At 43.7% G+C, this 19,238-nt stretch overlaps 1 protein-coding gene across 10 annotated transcripts in view; it reads left to right on the forward strand.

Moving 5' to 3' along the window:
- Positions 1-12,792, forward strand: part of Cab39l (calcium binding protein 39 like) — a 130,708-nt gene extending 117,916 nt beyond the window's left edge. For all 10 annotated transcript variants that reach the window (XM_058582564.1, XM_058582565.1, XM_058582563.1 and 7 more), the window contains one exon: positions 10,482-12,792. In XM_058582564.1, coding sequence (XP_058438547.1) covers positions 10,482-10,661 — 180 coding nt within the window. In that variant the 3' untranslated portion in view covers positions 10,662-12,792. The remainder of the gene's footprint in view (positions 1-10,481) is intronic.
- Positions 12,793-19,238: the final 6,446 nt, after the last annotated feature.

The raw sequence follows: 19,238 nt of genomic DNA on the forward strand, positions 1-19,238 counted from the left end.
CACTTTGCATTGGTATCTGCATAATGAAGGAAAAATCATTTTTATCATGGAACACAATTGGAAATAATAAGCAAAAAATATCTTTTCAGCCAAAATAAAACTTTGAAATAAAGTAAAAAAGAGTTCTTAGGGTTTGTTTTGCTGTGGTACTGGGAATTAAACACAGGGCCTTGAAAACACTAAGCATGTACTCTACCACTGAACACATTCCCAGCTAGCTACTGGGTTTGTTTGTTTATTGGTACTGGGGATGGAACCCAAGAACACTTTACTACTGAGCTACGTCCTCACCCCTTTAATTTTTTTTTTTTTTTTTTTTTGAGACAGGGTTTTGCTAACTTGCCTAAACTAGCCTCAAATTTGTGATCCTCCTGCCTCAGCATCCCAAGTACTGGGATTATAGGAATGTACCACTACACCCAGCCAAGTTATTGGGTTTAAATTTGATAGCAAATGTTTAGGAAAGCTTACTGCTTGGTTGTAGAGGCAAACATCCCTACACAAACCAACTCAACAGATGGGAAATATGACATGACATCTCCTTAATGCCTTGTAATAATGTAGATGGTAGATGATATTAATGGTGATTTATTGGGGGAAATGACAATAGTAATTTGATGACAAAGTAATTAACTAAACAGTAATTACTTACTGTGTGTAGGGAGTCTGGTAAACATTTACAGGGATTATATCCTTGAATCCTTTTAAAACCTAGTGAAGTTTTGGCAATAAAAAGAATGAGTACTATATTCATGCTACAACATGAATGAACCTTGAAAACACCATGCTAAGTGAAAGAAGCCAGTCACAAAGAACACACATGAGATGAATTCATCAGTATGAAATGTCTAGAACTGGCAAGTCTCCAGAGGCAGAAAGTAGATCAGTGCCCACTGGAGCTGGGGGCTTGCATGGGGAGTGGGGAGTGACAGCTAACAGGTACAGTGTTTCTTTCGGGGATGATAAAAATGTCCTGAAGTTGCCTGTGGTGATGCACAACTCTGAATCCACTAAACAGCGCTGAAACACAGTGTCAGTGGGTGAACTGTGTGGTACGTGGACTCTGATATCTCATGAAAGCGGGGCTGGGGTTGAAGCTCAGTGGTAGAGCGCTTGCCTCGCATGCGTGAGGCCGTGGGTTCAATCCTCAGCACCATATAAAAATAAATAAATAAAAATAAAGATATTGTGTCCATCTACAACTAAAAAATAACAAAGAATTTTAAAAAGATATCTCAAGAAAGCTACTTTTGAAAACTTCAAAACCACAATGAAATATAGACCATGTGACTCTCTTCTCCCTACAAAACTACCTACAAAACTTGAATTATTTAATACAAATTAATGTATTCTGTATCTCTTAGGAAATTTCCAGACATCCACCATACGTTTGCCTGTCAAAATTCTGAAAATGCTTAAAGAAAATTTAGAAAGAAGGCTGAAAACAGACTCAAAAGTAGTCTCTTTGACCCACTAGTTTACTTAAAACAAAAGTTTTAAAGATAAGAAAAACGTGGACTGGGGTTGTGGCTCCGCAGTAGAGCGCTTGCCTCGCACTTGTGAGGTCCGGGGTTCGATCCTCAGCACCACATAAAAATAAATAAACAAAATAAAAGTATTGTGTCCAACTACAACTAAAAAAAAATTTTTTTAAAGGATAAGAAAAATGTGCTTATAGTTTTGCTCCTCCTTGCCCTCATCTCTAGACAAGCAATGAAGAACCTTTGGATCAAACAGCACATTTCTGCCTCCGTGGAGAGTGGGCAGCCCAGGAGGAGGCTCACAGTCCTCGGCCTGTCACCTGGGGATCCTGTTTTAACTATTCTGAGCCTTGCCTAGGGAGTAGGGACAAAAAGGATCTTCCTCCCAGAGTTGTTGTAAGGACAAAAGAATGCAATCTCCATAAAATGTTAGCACAAGGCCCAGGGCATCACAAGGACCTAGGCCAGATCTGTGGCCTAGTCAGCTAGGCCTTTCAAGTGGCCTCACTTAGTATATGAAGAATCTGCAAATGGTAAAACCATATTGTTAAGCGAAAATATAGGTCAAAAACCATTAGGTACACTTTGTTTGTAATATATTTACATATACCTGTGAGCACAGAAAAAGAAAGAAAGAACGTGCACCAAATATTCACGTGGTTACCTTTGGGTAGAGAAGTTGAGTGATTTTGCAGAGGGAGATGCTGAGGATGGGACCTGGGGCCTCCCCCCTTGCTAAGCAAGTGCTCTGCCACTGAGCCACACATCCGGCCCTGTAAGTGATGTTTTTACTTTCCTTTTGCTTTTCTTCATTTCCCTGGTTTTCTACGCATCTCACTTATATAATCAGCGATGATAAGAAGGGTGGCAGTGAGGAGGAGGATTTCAGGTGATTCTACAGATTTTTAAAGCATCCTTCCCTGCCACCACCCTAACTTTCCTCACAGGGTCTTATTCCTCCTTTGCTGTGCGGTGAGGACCTGCCCAGTCCTGGTGTGGGCAAACCAACACTAACACTAACCTAGTTTGTAGCAGAGGCAGCAGTCAGGTCCTTTCTTAAGACAGGAAAAGAAGTTACCTGTCTCTGATCAAAACTAAGAAGTATTGTATCAAAATATTCCAAATATTTACTACTCAGATTTGTATTCATTCGAGTAAAAATAGGGTTGTTTTAGGGCTGGGAATGTGGCTCAGTGGTAGAGCACTTGCTTAGCATGTGCAAGGCCCTGGTTTCAATCCCTAGCACCACAAAAAAACAAAATAGGATTGTTTTATTTCACACTTTCATGGGATGGAACTTAAGTCACTTTCAGGTGACATGTAAAAAGCATTCCAGGCTTTCAACATGCACCATTGACAATCATGCCTGAAACACAGAAGATGAACCCTGCAATACCTTGTCTGGCTCAAATCACTCTTGGTAAAGGACAATGTATGTGAAATTAATGAGTATGTTGGCAAGAGATAGACCCTTTTAAGTTTTCATAAAAAGCATTCAAGCTTAAAATTGAGAGCAAAATATTTTTAGCTTTAGTTTCTGAACTAAAAATATTTGAGTTGTGGTCACAAAATTTTCATGCTTGTAAACTCCATAAAGCACATTTCTGAGATATGTTAGATTAACAAAGGGACACAGGCAATAAAATGGCACTCTAAAAAGTAGTCATAGATACTTTCATTTCTTTAACTTGTTTTGGGGTACTTTGAAAATGCATCTAAGTGAGGACAACAGAGAGAACACCAAGACGATATTCTAGACAGAACAGTCAAAAGATTCAGTTCCCCACACCTGAATTAGCAGAGTTCCACCTTCTCAGGCCTTGGCTTGGGCCCCTCAGCGTCTAGCAGCCCCTTGGGAATCATCCTGCAGATTGCACTAGTCGCCTCTAGTTAGTAGAAACCTTCAGAGGCAGCAGAGTTCAGGAGCCATAAAAAATAAATAAATAAATAACCAAAAATATGGAGAATTTTTAAACTTGAAAACAAACTGAACATTTTTCTTAGATTTATGGTCCTGGATGTGGGTTAAGTGAACTTGATCCAATGATACCGTCTGCAAATTCCACTACATTTTTGAAACAGAACTTAAGTTTATCCAATATATTTTATCTTTTCCCCCCACTTAGGTAATAAAGACTGTTATGAATTATTTATGTAGTTGCCACAAAATGTCAGGCAATTTTTAGCTAAAATGCCACAGCAACTCTCTTGTAAACAAATGATGACCAGAAGAAGCAAACAGTTTGGCTCCAGTGTGTGATTTCCCAACATACTAATAGGTCTCCTTCAAACGTCAGGCATTTTTATGTAACAGTGTAAACAAGTCTGGAAGACTTTTTTCTTTTTTTTTTTTTTTTGTACGTAACAATTTTAGTTTATTGTTGTAAAAGTCATATAACTTGAAATTCACTATATTAATCATTTAAAAGTGTACAATTTAGTGACATTTAGTATTTTTACAAAAGTTGTACAACCATCCCCACTGTGTAGTTCCAGAACATTCCATCACTCCAAAAGGAAGCCTGTGTTCATTAAGCAGTGCCTCCCATTTTCCCTTACCCGCAGTCCCTGCCAACCACAAATCTGCTTTCTGGCTCTATGGATCTGCCTTTATTCTGGATATCTTACATAACTAGAATCAAATCCATGTTGTTGTATGATCAACCAGTCCTTTGTTACTCTTAATGGCCATATAATATTCCATTGTGTGAATATCAGTTCTTCAGCTGATGGGTACTCTGTTTCCACTTTGAGCTAGTGTGAATAGTGCTGCTTCAGGCAATAGAACTCAAATTTATGTTTGAACAAATATATTTTCCATTTTTAGGGATGGAATTGTTCCTTCATATGGTAATTCAATGTCTACTTCCTGAGGAAATGTCATACTATTTTCACAGAAGCTACACTATTGTACATTCCCACCAGCAAAGAAGGGTTCCAGTTTCTCTTCATCCTTGTCACGCTTGTTATTGTCAGTTTTATTTTTTTAATTGTGACCATCCTCGTGGGTATGAAAAGATTTCTCATTGTGGTTTTGATTCACATTTCCCTAATGACTAATGACTAGAGCATTTTTTCATGTGCTTATTGGTCATTGAAATACCTTCTTTGGAGAAATGTCTATTCGAGTCCTTTACCCCTTAAATGGATTGTTTTTGTTGTTGTTGAATTGTAAGAGTTCTTTATATATTCTAGATGCAAGGCACTAATCAGATATTTGATTTGCAAATACTTTCTCCCATTCTGTGGGTTTTCTGTTTTACTTATCTCCTAATAGTGTCTTTATTTTCACAAAGGTTTAAAATTTAATGAAATCCACTCTGTTTCCTTTAGTTGCTTGTACTTTTAGTGTCATATCTAAGACCATGACCAAATTGAAGGCCACAAATATGTACTGCAATATTTTTCTCTGAAAGCTTTATTAGCTTTTATATTTAGGTCTTTGATTGGTTTTGAATTAAATTTTTGTTTAGAGTGTGAGCTGAGGGCCCAATGTCATTCTTCCTTATGTTCCAGTTGTCCTATGTTGGATTTTTTTGTCATGAAATTGTTTTGGATTTTATCAAATACTCTTCTTATATTCATTGAGATGATCGTATGGTTTTCCTTCACTCAATTGATGTGATATGTTAGTTTCCTAGGGCTGCCATAACAGCATCACAGGCTCTGTTCTCTCACAGGTCTGGAGACCAGAAGTCCACAGTCACAGTGTCACCAGGAGTGCCTTTAGGAGCTGCTCAGGGGGAATCTTTGCATCTTCTCTGCCAGCTTCTGCTGGTTGCCAGCACCCGTGACATTTCTTAACCTGTCCCCGAGTCACTCCATTTTCTATCTCCCTCCTCACATGCCGTTCTCTCTACATCCCTAGGCGTCTCTGGAACCAAAGTCCCCACTTCTTATTATAAGTACCCCAGGGGTCTCCATCCCTCTGTGACCTCATCTCACCCAGTGGGATTGGTCATGGTATGTCATTTTTTAAAATAGGCTGCTGGACTTAGTTTGCTAATATTTGATAGGATTTTTTTCATTTTTGTTCATAAAGGGTATGATCTGTAGTTTTCTCATCTGCTTTTGTTATCAAGGTATTTTTGTGGAATAAGGAAGTGTTCCTTCCTCTTTGAGGAAGAATTTGAGAAATATTGGTGTGCATTTTTCTTTGTGTCTGGTGGAGTCTACCAGTGAGTTCATCTGGTCCTGGGTTTTCTTTATTGAGAGTTTTGGATTATTGATTTGATCTCTGTGTATATCTGTAAACTTGACAGTTTCATCTAGGTTATCTAACATGTTGGTATGCAATTGTTCATTGTATTCTTTCATGATCCTTTTTGTTTCTATAAGGTTGTGATTAATGTTTTCACTTTCATTTCTGACTTCCGTAATTTGAATCTTCTTTTTGTCACTCTAGCTAACAACTTGTCAATTTTGTTGACCTTTTCAAGGAACCAACTTTTGGTTTTATTGATTCTCTGTGTAGTTTTTCTCTGTTTTGTTTGTCTCTCTTCTAATCTTTTCTTTTCTTGCTTTGGTTTAGTTAGCTCTTTTTCTAGTTCTGTTTTTGTTTTATTTTGGTTTGGGTTTTTTTTTTGGAGTTATAGGTGGACAGAATGCCTTTATTTTATTTGTTTATTTTTATGTGGTGCTAAGAATTGAACCCAGTGCCTCACACATGCTAGGCAAGTGCTCTGCCACTGAACTACACCCCTAGCCCCTTTTTCTAGTTCTTAAGGTGTAAAGTTAGGTTATTGAGCTGCAATCTTTCAGTCTTTCTGTTTGAATATAGGCATTTTTGTCTATACATTTCTAGCTGATCACTGCTTTTAGTGCATCTTCTAAGTTCTGGTATGTTATTTTCATTTTTGTTTGTCTCAAAGTATTTTATCTTTTTTATGGTACTTGGGACTGAACCCAAGGGTGCTCTACCACCAGGCTACATACCCCGTCCCCTACCCTTGTTTTTGAAGCAGGGTCTTGCTAAGTTGCCCAGGCTGGCTTCTAACTCGAAATCCTTCTGCCTCAGCTTTCCAAGTCGCTGGGATTACAGGTGTGCTCCACTACGCCTGGCTCAGTGTTTCTAATTTCTCCTCTGATTTCTTTGTCCCAGCGGAACTTAGGGTACTTTATAGCCCAGAAGGTCAAAGATCAGCTCCTTCTTGCCACTCGTGACCTGCAAAGTGGAAGTTTGAGAGATCCTTTTCCTTTATGTTAGGAGTCCCCAGCAGGCTAAAGGTTGGCCTTACTCTAGATAAGCAATGAGGGCTGCCAAAAGATTGTTCCATGGTGAGCCACTAATGACCACGGGGGGGGGCACAGTGTTCCAAAGAGTGCTCTGCACTCCTTAGCAACTGGTGAGTGAGCAAGAGACCCAAGGCCTTTGACGGACACTACGGAAACATCAAGAATTAACATAGAGGGGGCTGGGGCTGAAGCTCAGTGGAAGTGCACTTGCCCGGTATGTGTGAGGCACTGGATTCCATTCTCAGCACCACATAAAAATAAATTTAAAAAAGGTCTGTCAACAACTAAAAAAATATTTTTTAAAAAAAGAGTTAACACAGCATATGTATATCATATGTATATGAGAGAGAGAATGGGGGTGGGGGGAAAAAGAGAGAAAACACAATTTCAGAAATAAGTTGGCCAGGGCTGGGGATGTAGCCCAGTGGTAGAACGCTTGCCTGGCATGTGCAAGTCCTGAGTTCAATCCCCAGTTCCACAAAAAAAAAAAAAAAAAGAAAAAAAGAAAGAAATTGTCCAAATAAGCTATCAGAGATTTACAGGATTTGGTTTCCAATTCTGAACTTCACCTGGCAAAATGTCACATTTTCTCAGTTTTCACAAATGGAGACAAGCATCCTTTGATCCCAGCGTTAGGCCTCATGAGCTCTGTGAGCCTGGCAGGAGCACTGATCCTGATTGCTGATGCCCACTGAATGCCGGTTGGGTGCCAGGCACTCTTCTAACGCGTGTATGAGAATGAGTGTGGTGTTCTCATTAAGCCTCACTGTTGCCTGATAGCACATAGGTCCTGTCCTTTATCCCCATTTTACAGATGAAGAAACTGAGGTGCAGGGAAGTAAAGGAAGTTTGCAGGACCATAGAGATATTAAGTGGTGGTGCCAGGGTTTGGACCCAGGCGGGGTGCCCCAGAGTCCATCCTTCAACCATACCACTATGTGGTCCAGCTTCTTAACTTCCTTAAACCTCTCTGTGTCCTCCTGTATCAGATGTGGGTGACAGTTTTTATACTTCAGGGCTGTTGAGTGGATTAAGCGTTCTGAAGAGTGTGAAGCATTAAGCCTGGGAGTGAAAATAACCAGTAGGGACTGTGAATGGGCAGTGCCACGTCACGTATATGTTGACATGAACGAGGGTGATAGGGCAGGGACAGGGTCCTAAGTCCAGGTCAGAGCTTCATCCCTGCAGTCACGAGTCCCTGTGCTGCAGAAGGCTTCAGGACACCCACCCCGCGCTGCTGGTGCTCTGCAGCCTCCTCAGCCCCACGAGGTGGGGGTCCTCTGACTTCTGGTGACGAAGCCTGGGGCTTAGAGATGAAAAGCGCCTTTCACTTAGGGAGAGCCTGTCTCAAAATAAAACATAAAAAGGACAGGGGGATGTGACTCAGTGGTTAGACTCTTCAGGGTTCAGTCCCTGGTACTAGCGGGGGAAAGCATTTGTTTGTGGAAACACTGCTAATAAGTAGGAGAAGTGGGATCTGAACATGGAGAGCCCTGGGCACTACACTCATGGTCAGAGCCCCCGTCCGCCCCACGTTCGCTCCTCTGCTGTTCCCGCAGCCTCCATCCCTGCCATCTCCAGTTTCCACTGGCGCAGTTCCCTACCTGGAATACTCCCTCTTGTTGCCACCACTTGTAAAAATTCTCTCCATGACTCATGAACTGGCCCACATGCCACCAACACCATGAGCCCTCCAGTTCCAAGTGCAAACTCTAATGTTATCTCCAGTTTCTTGGAAGCTCCTGCGGTCTTTTATTCCCCCCTATTCTCCATACTTGCTGGAGTGGGGGGACCTTAAGGGCTCGACCTCACAGCACCCACAGCCCTAGAACCAAGCCCCGTCACAGTGCGTTCCCCATCGGCTTGTGTGCTGCTGGGGCTGCAGGACAGGCGGGTGGTGCAGAGGGGCCACTCAGAGGCCCTTGGCCCTTTTCAGGAGTCAAGAGCCTAGAACAAGACACCAGCGTGTCTGTCTGGATTAGGGACCTGGGATCCGTATTCTAGTCATATAGCTATTGTTTTATTCAGCTTTTTCACTATTGTGACGAAACGACCTGGCAACAATAATTTTAGAGGAGGAAAAGTCTATTTGGGGCTCATAGTTTCAGAGGTCTCAGTCCATAGATGGCCAACTCCATTTCTTTGGCCCTGAGGTGAGGCAGAGCATTATGGCAGAAAGGTGTGGAAGAGGAAAGCAGCAGCCAAGGACATGGTACCAGGAAGCAGAGAGAGAGAAAGAGCTCCACTCTCCAGGGATAAAATATATACTCCAAATGCATGCCCTAATGACCCGCCTCCTCCAGCCACACCCTACCTGCCTACAGTTACCACCCAGGGCATTAAGACACTGAGTAGAATAACTCTCATAACCCAATCGTCTCACCTCTGAATTTTCTTGTCTCACCTCTGAACTTTCTTGCATTGTCTCACACATGAGCTTTTGAGAGACACCTAATATCTAACCCATAACAGCTATATATGTGACAGTAACTAGGAAGTGTGTCTGTTACAGAGTAGTGCACTGATACCTCTGTTTGTTTGGTTATTTATTTGCAGTACTAGGGATTAAACCTGGGGCCTCATGCTTGTTAGACAAGCACTCTGCCTCTCAGTTGCTTCCCCACTGCACCAATTGATACTAGTTTTGAGTTATTGTGTCCTGATATTATGGTTGTTGCTCTCCTTTGTGTTGTAACTGAGTTGTTTTATTTGGGGTTTGGATTTTTTTTTGAGGGGGAGGGGTTGCTGAGGATTGTACCCAGGGGTCTCAAGCAAATTAGGCAAGCGCTGTTCTACTAAGCTACAACCCTAGTCCTTACCTGAGGTTGAGGTATCAACCAGGAGTGTGCATAAGAATCTTTGTGGAATGTTATGAAGATACAGAATGTCAGATCTCCCCCGCACCAGGTCTGCTTGATTTAGATTCTCTAGGAGATGGGACCCTTTTTTTTTTTTTTAAATTAGGGACTGAACCCAGGTGCACTTAACTTCAGAAACACATCCCCAGCCCTTGGTATAATTTTAAATTTTGAGGCAGGATCCCACTAAGTTGCTGAGCACCTTGCTATGTTGCTGAGGCTGGCTTTGAACTCCCAATTCTCATGCCTTGGCTTCCCCAGCCACTGGAATTACAGGCCTGCCCCACCTCATCCAGCAAGTCACTTTTAAAGTTCTAAGAAACCAGTGCCATTGGTACCTTCCAGGGGAGAAAGGAGACAGGGAGACTGCCTGAGTACATTATCTCTTCAAAAAATAAAATGATGAGCATATTCAAACACTGTTTGCAGCTCATGTTCACATGCGTATTTGTCTAGAGGAAATTAGTAAAATGTGCCTGGGAATGGTAGCTCACTACTGAGGGCAGGTGTTGGAGAGGTGGAAGGGCAAGAGTTTGGTTCCATTTGTAATATTTTATTAATGTCTATTAAAAAGAAAGATTCAAAGCAAAATGGCAAAACCTGTTCAGTTTGTCCAGTGAGTATGTCAATGTCTGTTGTATTCCGTTTGGAAGATTTCATAGTTCAAAGCAAATATTTAAAATGAAAACAAAGTAAAAGTCAAAAATATTCCAGGATCGCTCTGCTGTGCTCCAGGTGAGCTGCCCAGAGCTGGCTCGGCCAGGTGACGTGCTGATCTTCAGTAAGGAGGCATCCTCAGGGGCTTTCTTCATGCTCATGACACAAGTAACACAGGAAACTTAAGGAGGGTCTGCAGGGTCCCTGGCGTGGGGTCCCTATCTTAGGTTCTCGTCTCCTTGTGTTTCAGGTGTTTGTGGCCAGTCCTCACAAAACCCAGCCTATTGTGGAGATTCTGTTAAAAAATCAACCCAAACTCATTGAGTTTCTGAGCAGCTTTCAGAAGGAAAGGACAGATGACGAGCAGTTCACCGATGAGAAGAACTACCTGATTAAACAGATCCGAGACTTGAAGAAACCGGCCCCCTGAAGACAGTTTCCTGCCATGGTCATGTGTCCCCTTTGCCCAGATCGTACAATGTCATATCAAAAAGTCGTCATTCTTGGGGAGGCTTTGGAGGTGCCTGTTTTTTCTTAACTACTTGTTTAGGGTGGATGGAATATAAACATTTGAATGGAAAAAATTAATCTAGAATAATATATTCATTTTAATTAAGTCTGTGATTATTTATGTGAAATCAGAGCCATTGTATTAGAAGTTGATGGATGAGTCATCACAGAGGAGCTCAGATGTCAGGCTCCTTGGAGTCCTGGAGTGGGGTGGGGTGGGGGGACTAGTGGTGTGGCCAGGATGTGGGAAATCCTTCTGCCCATCTGTACTTGAGCAGATTTCTTAAGGTGCAGGAAGATGCCAGAGGACAAGGCGACTGGTGTCAGTCCTGGGTGTGCTTTTGTCTCTGCCCTGTATATCATTGTCATCTCCCCACCCCACCCAGGACTGGGGATTGAATCCCGGACCTTGCAGATGCTAGGCGAGTGCTCTGCCACTGGTTACATACCACGCCCTGCCCAGGATGCTGACTATAATTAATGGCTTCCCACCTCTCAGCTCACTTTCTGCTCACTGTCCCACGTTCCATCCCATGCCCAACCCATGGCACCTACTCCAGCTGCAGTGGGTCAGCAGGGAGCAACCAAGTAGGATCAGGGTGGGTCAACAAGGGCTGTGATGTATATAAAGGACCCACAGGGCAGACCTGCTCACAGGAGAACTGCAAACAGGTGGTTCCAGACAAAGTCACTGCTGTTCCATGTTGACTTCTGGAGGGTCAGTGATTGGAGTATTTCATTCATAATTGTCACTATGGAATGAATGTTTATGGTGACAGTGTATTTTTAAATGAGTAGAAATCATTGCATTGGAATTGTAGTGGGTACAAACCATAGGTCCAGAGGGTCACAGTAGGGGACTTCTACCAACAGGCGATATGGCCCATGGAAAGGCAAATGATTCATACATGAAAAAAAAAAATTCAAATGACTTAAGGTTCTTTTTTCCCCCAGTTGTGACATTCTGTCACTATTAAGAAGTCTTCTGTGAAAAAGTAAATCTAAAAACTTTGGTTCCAAATGCTCTCTTACATTCCAGGATAATTAAGGAGTTAATCTATGTTCCTTTGAAAGGTCTAGAAACTAAAGATAAATAAGTTTTTTAAATGTTATGACTTGTTTTCAGACATCAAATATATAAAATTAAATTTTCAAGCTATTTCTAGAACATGAAGGGTACAATGGCTACTCTGTGTTTTCTATGATTCTGTTTCTAAATCATGAGCTGTTCCCTTCTATGGGAACTCTCAAATTTTACAAAACTTGGGTGCTGTGTTCTTTCCTTCAGCCAGAGAGTTCTCCACCCAGAGAGGGGAAAGAAATGCGTTGTCTAGGATCAGTGCCCTTGGTAGATTTTGTACCTGAAGAATGATCTGGCAGGGCATGTCCCTTCCTGGCTGGGGTACAGGAGCCCTGAGGCAGATGGTCTGGGTGGGACCTGCCACACCTTCTCATAGCAGCTCTGGCATGTGCCAGCAAGAGGGTCTGTGCCAGCTCCTGAGGACCTGGGTTTTCTGGTCACTGAAGTCACATTATTTTAATAACACTCCCTGGAAGTCCAAAGTCCCTTAGAATTTGGCTTTTCTGGGTTTGCTTATTTGATTAAAAGAGATGAGTGCAAATATTTTTAAAGGAAAATGAAATAACCATTGGAAATGTATTTGGTTGCTTAATGATGTTACATAACATCATGGGACACATGTTTTTCATTGAAAACTAAAACTTTATTATAATTTATTTTTACAAAGAAAATATTTTATTTTCTCTGGGCTTGAGTTAGCTCTTCCCTAGTGTCCCCTTATCGTTACTCCGTACCTGTCAAAAAGAAAACTAGTTTCCCACATGGTAAATGAAGTAGCTGGGTTTTGCTGTGATGTGAGTTTGTAAATTATTAACTCAAAAGGGGAACAGGAAGCTTACCGTCAAACTGTTTGCACAAAGATCACTGTAAATATTGTGAGAATTGAATTTTGAAAAGGTCATATTTAATAATCTATTTCTAAAGCACATGTTTAAATAAAGACTGACTAAATAAAAAGATCCCACACACACTGGTCGGTCTCATTCCTCTACGTGTGGGTCATGCCGCTGTGTTCTTGTCATTGCTCCAAACAGCAAAGGCCCCAGGCTTGAGGTTGAACCAGGCTTGGTGGGGTTCTGAGACCAGGTGCACATTCCATCAGCCAAGTGTTGATAACTGCCCACAACCAAGTGCCACCTGCCTGACACTAAATCTACACATTCCATTATCAATACTCACTGTGGCTGAGACTCATTCCCATGAAATATTTGAGGACATGGGGGTTCTGAGCAGCTTGACTATCCCAGCCATAATGGAATGTGCTAGATAGAGACCGAAAGTGGCTGGAAGCCCAACTCCTGCTCTTTTTCCCTTCTTCATCCTTCTAGACCCTTCAGAACTAAGAAGGCTCAGGGTGTTGGGGACTACATGGTGCTCTCCCTTCTGCTGCCTGGAAGGCTCCAAGAGGTCTTGGAGTGAGGCCGGCAGGGACTGAGATCACAGTGTTCTAGGACAGGGCTCTCAGCTACAGCCAGGCGTCTGCCCAAAGGTTAGCCCTGCTCTTGGAGAAAAGACTGGGCAGCACACACCCCTTGTAAAATAGGTTCTGGTTCCCGTCCTCATGGGTTCTCATCCTCTGATGGCTTGGGGAGGGGTGGGGGCAATATGTACACCCAGGGAGGGGCTGTACGCATCTCAAAACCTTCATCACACGCCTTTCCCATGAGACACAGCTGCTGTGAGACACACTGGAGTCTGGAAATTACACAAGACCTAGAAATTGCACAAGACCTGGAAGTGACTGTGAAAATGTGAAGGGAAATGGAATTAAAAAATAACTAGAATGGCTTTTAATGTGAAAAGATAGTTCTTTCATTCACAGGTCTTGCTAGTCTCTTATATTAGAGGAAATTAATATTTTATGTCTTTTATTTCTTTTTCTACTTTATCCAAAAGAACATTATTCATCTGCCATAAATAGTCACCATCTTTGTGTAGGTGTTCTTTCAGGAAGATTCGGGGCACTTAAGGGAGTACTCACAGATAAAGGTCTGAAACCCACACCATAAGGAGAGCTTGAAAAGCTAGACTCAGTCTGCCTTCGAAGAGCAAAACAGGTTGAAGACGGATGTGAACATGGAAGTGATGTTTGTTTTTTTGATACCAGGGATTGAACCCAGGGGTGCTTAACTACTGAGCCCCATCCCCAGCCCTTTTTCATTAAAAAAAAAAATTTATTTAGAGACAGGGTCTTGCTGAATTGCTCAGTGCCTCACTAATCTGCTGAGACTGGCTTTGAACTTGCAATCCTCCTGCCTCAGCTCTGAGAGTTGCTGGGATTACAGGCATGAGCCACCATGCCTGGCAAGGTGATGTGTTTTTGAAGTTTGAAAAATGCTGGCTTGTGGCTACAATTGTCATAGGAAAGCCGAGAGCTGAAACTCCAAACCTTGGTTCTTATGTTCCAACAAAAGAAAATTTAATTAGACACCAAAAGCCATGCAAGAAAACTTTATTATAAAGTACAGTACAAACAAAGTGAGGCTCAAGCAAAGAGAATGAGAGAGAGAGAGAGAGAGAGAGAGGTCATTTCCAAGCAACAACAAAGGTGACAATGCTGTCTTCAAATTTATTACTGTTTGATGTTTACCTGGAGATCTCACTTAGGCAATGCATATCCTTCAGTACTCTTTGCCAATCAGTGTTCAATCCTCCTTCAATCAGGTGGTGGAGTTTTTGACCTTAGTGGGTCCTCTCCAGAACTGTCATGCTGGCCATCCTGCTTTATCTATAAGTCAATCCCATATTAGTGTGGGCATTGGGGTCAATAGCCGGTCAGACATTATCTTACTGTGCCTGTGCTATTAAAGGAACCTTCCTTCCTAGACAAACAGAGACACCCATAGCCATAATTCTTAGCTTTACACTAACCTCAATGGCCCCTGTCAAGAGTTAGTCCCACTAATCCTTTTCTTTTGATGTATTATCCCATTAGCTCCTTGGCTTCTGTTTATTTTCTACAAATTAACTCCCACCCTTTGGCTTTCTCAGCCATTTTTATAGTAGTTTAAAGAAGACCCTAAAGTAATTTAAAGAACACTTGTGACCTTGCCATGCACCTAGCGACTACCCAACACCATGATTAAAGGCAAAGCAGAATGCAATTATGAGCCCTGCCTGCACTCAACCCTGAGATGGCTCAGTCAAGTCCCCACTTTACAGAGAACATGGAGCTCAGAGAGCATCAATAGCATGCTCCCAAACAGCTGACACTGAGTCAAGGTCAGGTCTGACCCCAAAGTCCGAGTCGGGGAACCTGTCCAGGCTGCTGCCCATGTCTCCTACTCAGTTCCTCAGCTGTTCAGCTCTCCCCACCTGGAACAGGTACCTCATTTCCTCATGGCCCAAGAAGAGGGAATCCAGGTGCCAGGCCTACCAGGTAACTCAGCAGAAAGAGTTTAGAAGTTAGATTCATTCAAGAACTTTTCACTTGATTTTCTGATGTTTGGAAAATCAAATTAGACCTCAATGTAGGGCAGAGGCATTTGATCTTGAATTTCTCCATCATTTTGAGCAATCCTTGTCCTCCACAGAGGCAGGCATTGATTTCAGACTGCAATCCTGCACTTGCTGTGTTTTCTTGGCTTGCTTCATCAGTTGGACATTACAGTAGCCTAGATTTCCTGATAGGACCGGTTGACGCCTGGTCAGCCATTCCTCCATTTCACGTTCCTCAGCGACCCAGAGCCATGGGGCTGCCTGGAGGCTGAGGGTCATGATGAATGTACATCAGATTCCTCCTGGGCCACCTCCTTCCCTCATCACTTCCTCCTCCAGAAGGAGGACGTGCAGTTACCTTAGAGTAAAGTCACCACAAACACAAAGTCACACCCTTTGCCACCAGTTAATTCAATATAACATCATTTAATCACTGCATTGTGAGCCATCTGTGTTATTTTAAAATGCTGTGACCAGTGCTCACTTAGGCAATGCATATCCTTAAAAATTGGAAGGACACAGCTGTAGGCACACAAGTGTAATCCCAGCAAGTCAGGAGACCAAGACAGGAGGATCATAAGTTCAAGGACAGCCTTGGCAACTTAGTGAGGCTTTTGTCTCAAAACATAAGGAGTGGGGATGTAGTTCAGTGGTTAAGCACCCCTGGGTTCTGTGATACCAAAATTCATAAGGAAGATAAACACGGCTCCTGTGCAAAGATGACATGCAAATTTGCAAAATGTTCCATATTTTTTTCTCTCATGTGCAGAAGCTAGAGAGATCAAAGAAAGAAAGGGATCTCACAAAAACAGAAGAGAGACCAGTAGAGGAGGGCAATTGAGGAAAAGGAAGGAAAAGAGGAAAAGGGGAGGTTGGTACTAGGGAATTAAATCAATCAAATTATTGATTGCATGTGCATGTACAAATATATATCACAATCAATCCACTTTTATGAATGATTATACTGCACCAATTTAAAAATAGAAGGGAGACTAGTAGAGTAGAAGATCCGGGGAAGGGAAAGGGGAGGTACTAGGAAATATTTTTTTTTTAATAAAACACTGTGATCATATGAGTCTTTTGGGAAAACATGTTGCAATAGACACTAATAGTTTGTCTTTTAGGGAAGGTTGGGAAAAAATAAAATTACCTAATTGTAGTTCTGAAATTCAAAACTTAAAAAAAAAGTAGCCAAAATACTCAAACACAAATCTATTCATTCATCTAACACCAGTTGAACTCTTTCTCCCTACTGGTTAGGGATGTATCCAAGGAAAAGAGCCACTGAGTGACACTCTGGAGTTACCATAGGGGGCAGATGTGGGGTGGTGGTGGGAGTGGAGCGGTCACTAGTGGCTGACCCATAGAACAGCAGCACCATTCACTTCAGGGACCCCGGCTGGGCCTGGATTGGGAGAAGCTGAGAGAGCAGGTTGAAGGGAACAGGAAACCCGGTCCACAAAGGAACCCAGCAGGTCTGTGACAACATGGGGCAGCTGTGACCACAGCAGCCCCACCTCTCTTCTCCACTCAGGTCTGACCTGACTTGCTTCATTACATTCAGAAGAGAGACTTCTGGAAATGTGCTGCAGCTCATCTGAACCAATGTGGTGGGAACCCACCACAGGTGCTCTGGGGAGGGAGGGGATTATTAGCATGTCCTCTTACTGTCCCTTTCCACTGCAAGGAATTCAGACCTTTTTTGTTCCTTTTCAATGACATCTACTCATGAGACATTTGTGCTAAGCAAACAGAATGGCTTGGACTTGGGCCACAGCCACACCCAGATTTCAATCCTGGCTCTGCTACTAGCTATTTGACCTCAAAAATCTCTGCGCTTCAGTTTTCTACCTGGAAAATAGCGGTGGGGGGGGTGGGGGGGTGGGGCAAGGACCTGCCTCACAGGATTGTTGTGGGTGTTGGTAAAGATGGCGTCCGGAGCACTTCTCTTCCGGGAGCTCAGGTCCATGACGCACTGAAGGCGCGTGAACCATCACCTCCAATCCCTGTGAATGGCGCGAACTTTGAATGGCGCATCTCCAATCCCTGAAGTGGCACGAACTCTCAGCCAATGAAGAAGTAACAGCCCACTCGCCTTGCTCCTCCTCATCCTGCGTTAAGCCCATAAATATCAATACCCTGTTCGTGTTTGTTCTCTTACCCTCTTACTCTCTCCCCCCCCCCTCTCTCTCCCCCCCTCCTCTCTCTCCCCCCCTCCTCTCTCTCCCCCCCTCCTCTCTCTCCCCCCCTCCTCTTTCTCCCCCCCTCCTCTCTCTCCCCCCTCCCCTTCATTTCTGCGACTGACCGCTAAGATCCTGCTAATAAAATCTCGGACAGGTAAACGGTTGTTTTGGTTTGTTGAGTTTACACGGAGCTTTTCCATCGTCCTTTACAGTAGGAATCAAAGAGAATAAAGCACGTGACAGCCCGGCTCACGGCCCCTGTGCCTATGGCATCTCCCTCCCAAGAGGCAGAGAGTGAGCTCTGGAGCCATGTGAGGGTCACGGCTGTGAAGCATGTGGTGGCCAGGAAGGAGGTGTGAGCTTGGTGCAGGGCGTGTCGACACCTGGAGGGGCGGGGCGAGAGCCTTGAAGGCCGAGTTGAGGTTCTGATGGCCTTGTAACAGGCGTCCACTTCATGCTTTGAACATGGCCCTTTCTGCTCTGCACTGCGGCTGACTTTAACTGACATAGGAGGGAGATCAGGTGGCTCCAGGCTCTCCTGATGTCAGTGCCTTCAGTGCAGTGTCGTCCTGTGTCCTTCTGCAAGGACCGAGCAGTACCTAGCCAGTTCAAAGGACGTGCTCTTTGAAGGTCCCTGAGGAATCAGGGGAACCCTCCACCATATCAGGGCTGAAAGGAAAGTGAGGAACTGGGAACTGAGCCAGCGAGGAGTGAAAGACAAGACCAGGCAGAGACACACACCAGAGATTGTCAGAGCTGACAAATAGAGCCATCTCTCCACAGACGGGGAGAGGCGATACAGGCTTGGGGTCCTGCAACTTCTATGGGGCAGGCTCAGGGACTAGAGCTGGGCGTGTCCTAATGTGGCTGGTGAAGGGTGGGGCGGTATGAGGGAGTGTGAGCCTTTCTCAGAAAAGTCCTTGGGTGGGGAAGCCAAACTTTTTGTTAAGATGGTGGCTGTCACTTAAGATGGCCATCCAGATGTTCAGCAAGGACCTTACATTCCTTCCTTCTTTGTTATTGGGCTCTTAAAGAACAGGAGTAGATCAATCGTCTGGAGCTTCTTCCTGCTGGGAAGAGGTGGTGTCTGGACCCTTGGTAGGGGTGCATTGTGTCATTGAGGCATTGGTGATGGCCAGGAGGTGCTGGACTATGCTGGACGGCCCATTTTGTTGAGGGATTGGAAGTCCTGTAGCAGAAGTCATGGTTCTGTAGTACCCTCATGTTCTCAGAGACTGAAGGAAGATTGGGGATTCTGACCTTGGAGAAACACAGCTAGAGAGGGCCTCTGGGTGTCACCTGCCCTATGAACTCCCTCCTGAAGGAAGGAGGAGCCATCTGTGAACAATGTGTATGTTGCCTGGAGCAAGGGCCTTCCTATATGTGGGAGGGATGTGGAAGAAACTCCTCCAGAGTTTCAATCCATGAATGGGTAAGAGGAGAAGAGGTGGAAGAGTTCTGAGAAGCGGGGAGGAGAGGAGCAGGGTTTTAAGGTGAGCATGTGTGAAAGGTAAGACTGGGATCTCCCACCAGGGACACCTGTAGAGACAAAAGGCAATGGAGGTAAGGAATGTAAGCCCGTGTAGGTGGCCAGTTCCTTTAGGTGATGGGGAGCCAGGATGGTGAGTGGGGCCCCAAAGGTGAGTTTCTTTGACTCGTTAATGAGTAGAGAGGCTGCAGCCTATGTTCTAGGCAAGAGGCCCATCCCTGACCAGGAGGGTCAAGACCCTTTGATAGATAAGCCACAGGGATAAAGGTTGGCCCCAGCATGTGGTCTGAGGACTCCTAGAGCAAA

Source organism: Marmota monax, unplaced genomic scaffold (assembly GCF_021218885.2).
Source record: "Marmota monax isolate L192 unplaced genomic scaffold, Marmota_monax_Labrador192_F-V1.1 WCK01_AAM20220418_F8-fsc00011, whole genome shotgun sequence".
Classification (NCBI taxonomy): Eukaryota; Metazoa; Chordata; class Mammalia; order Rodentia; family Sciuridae; genus Marmota; species Marmota monax.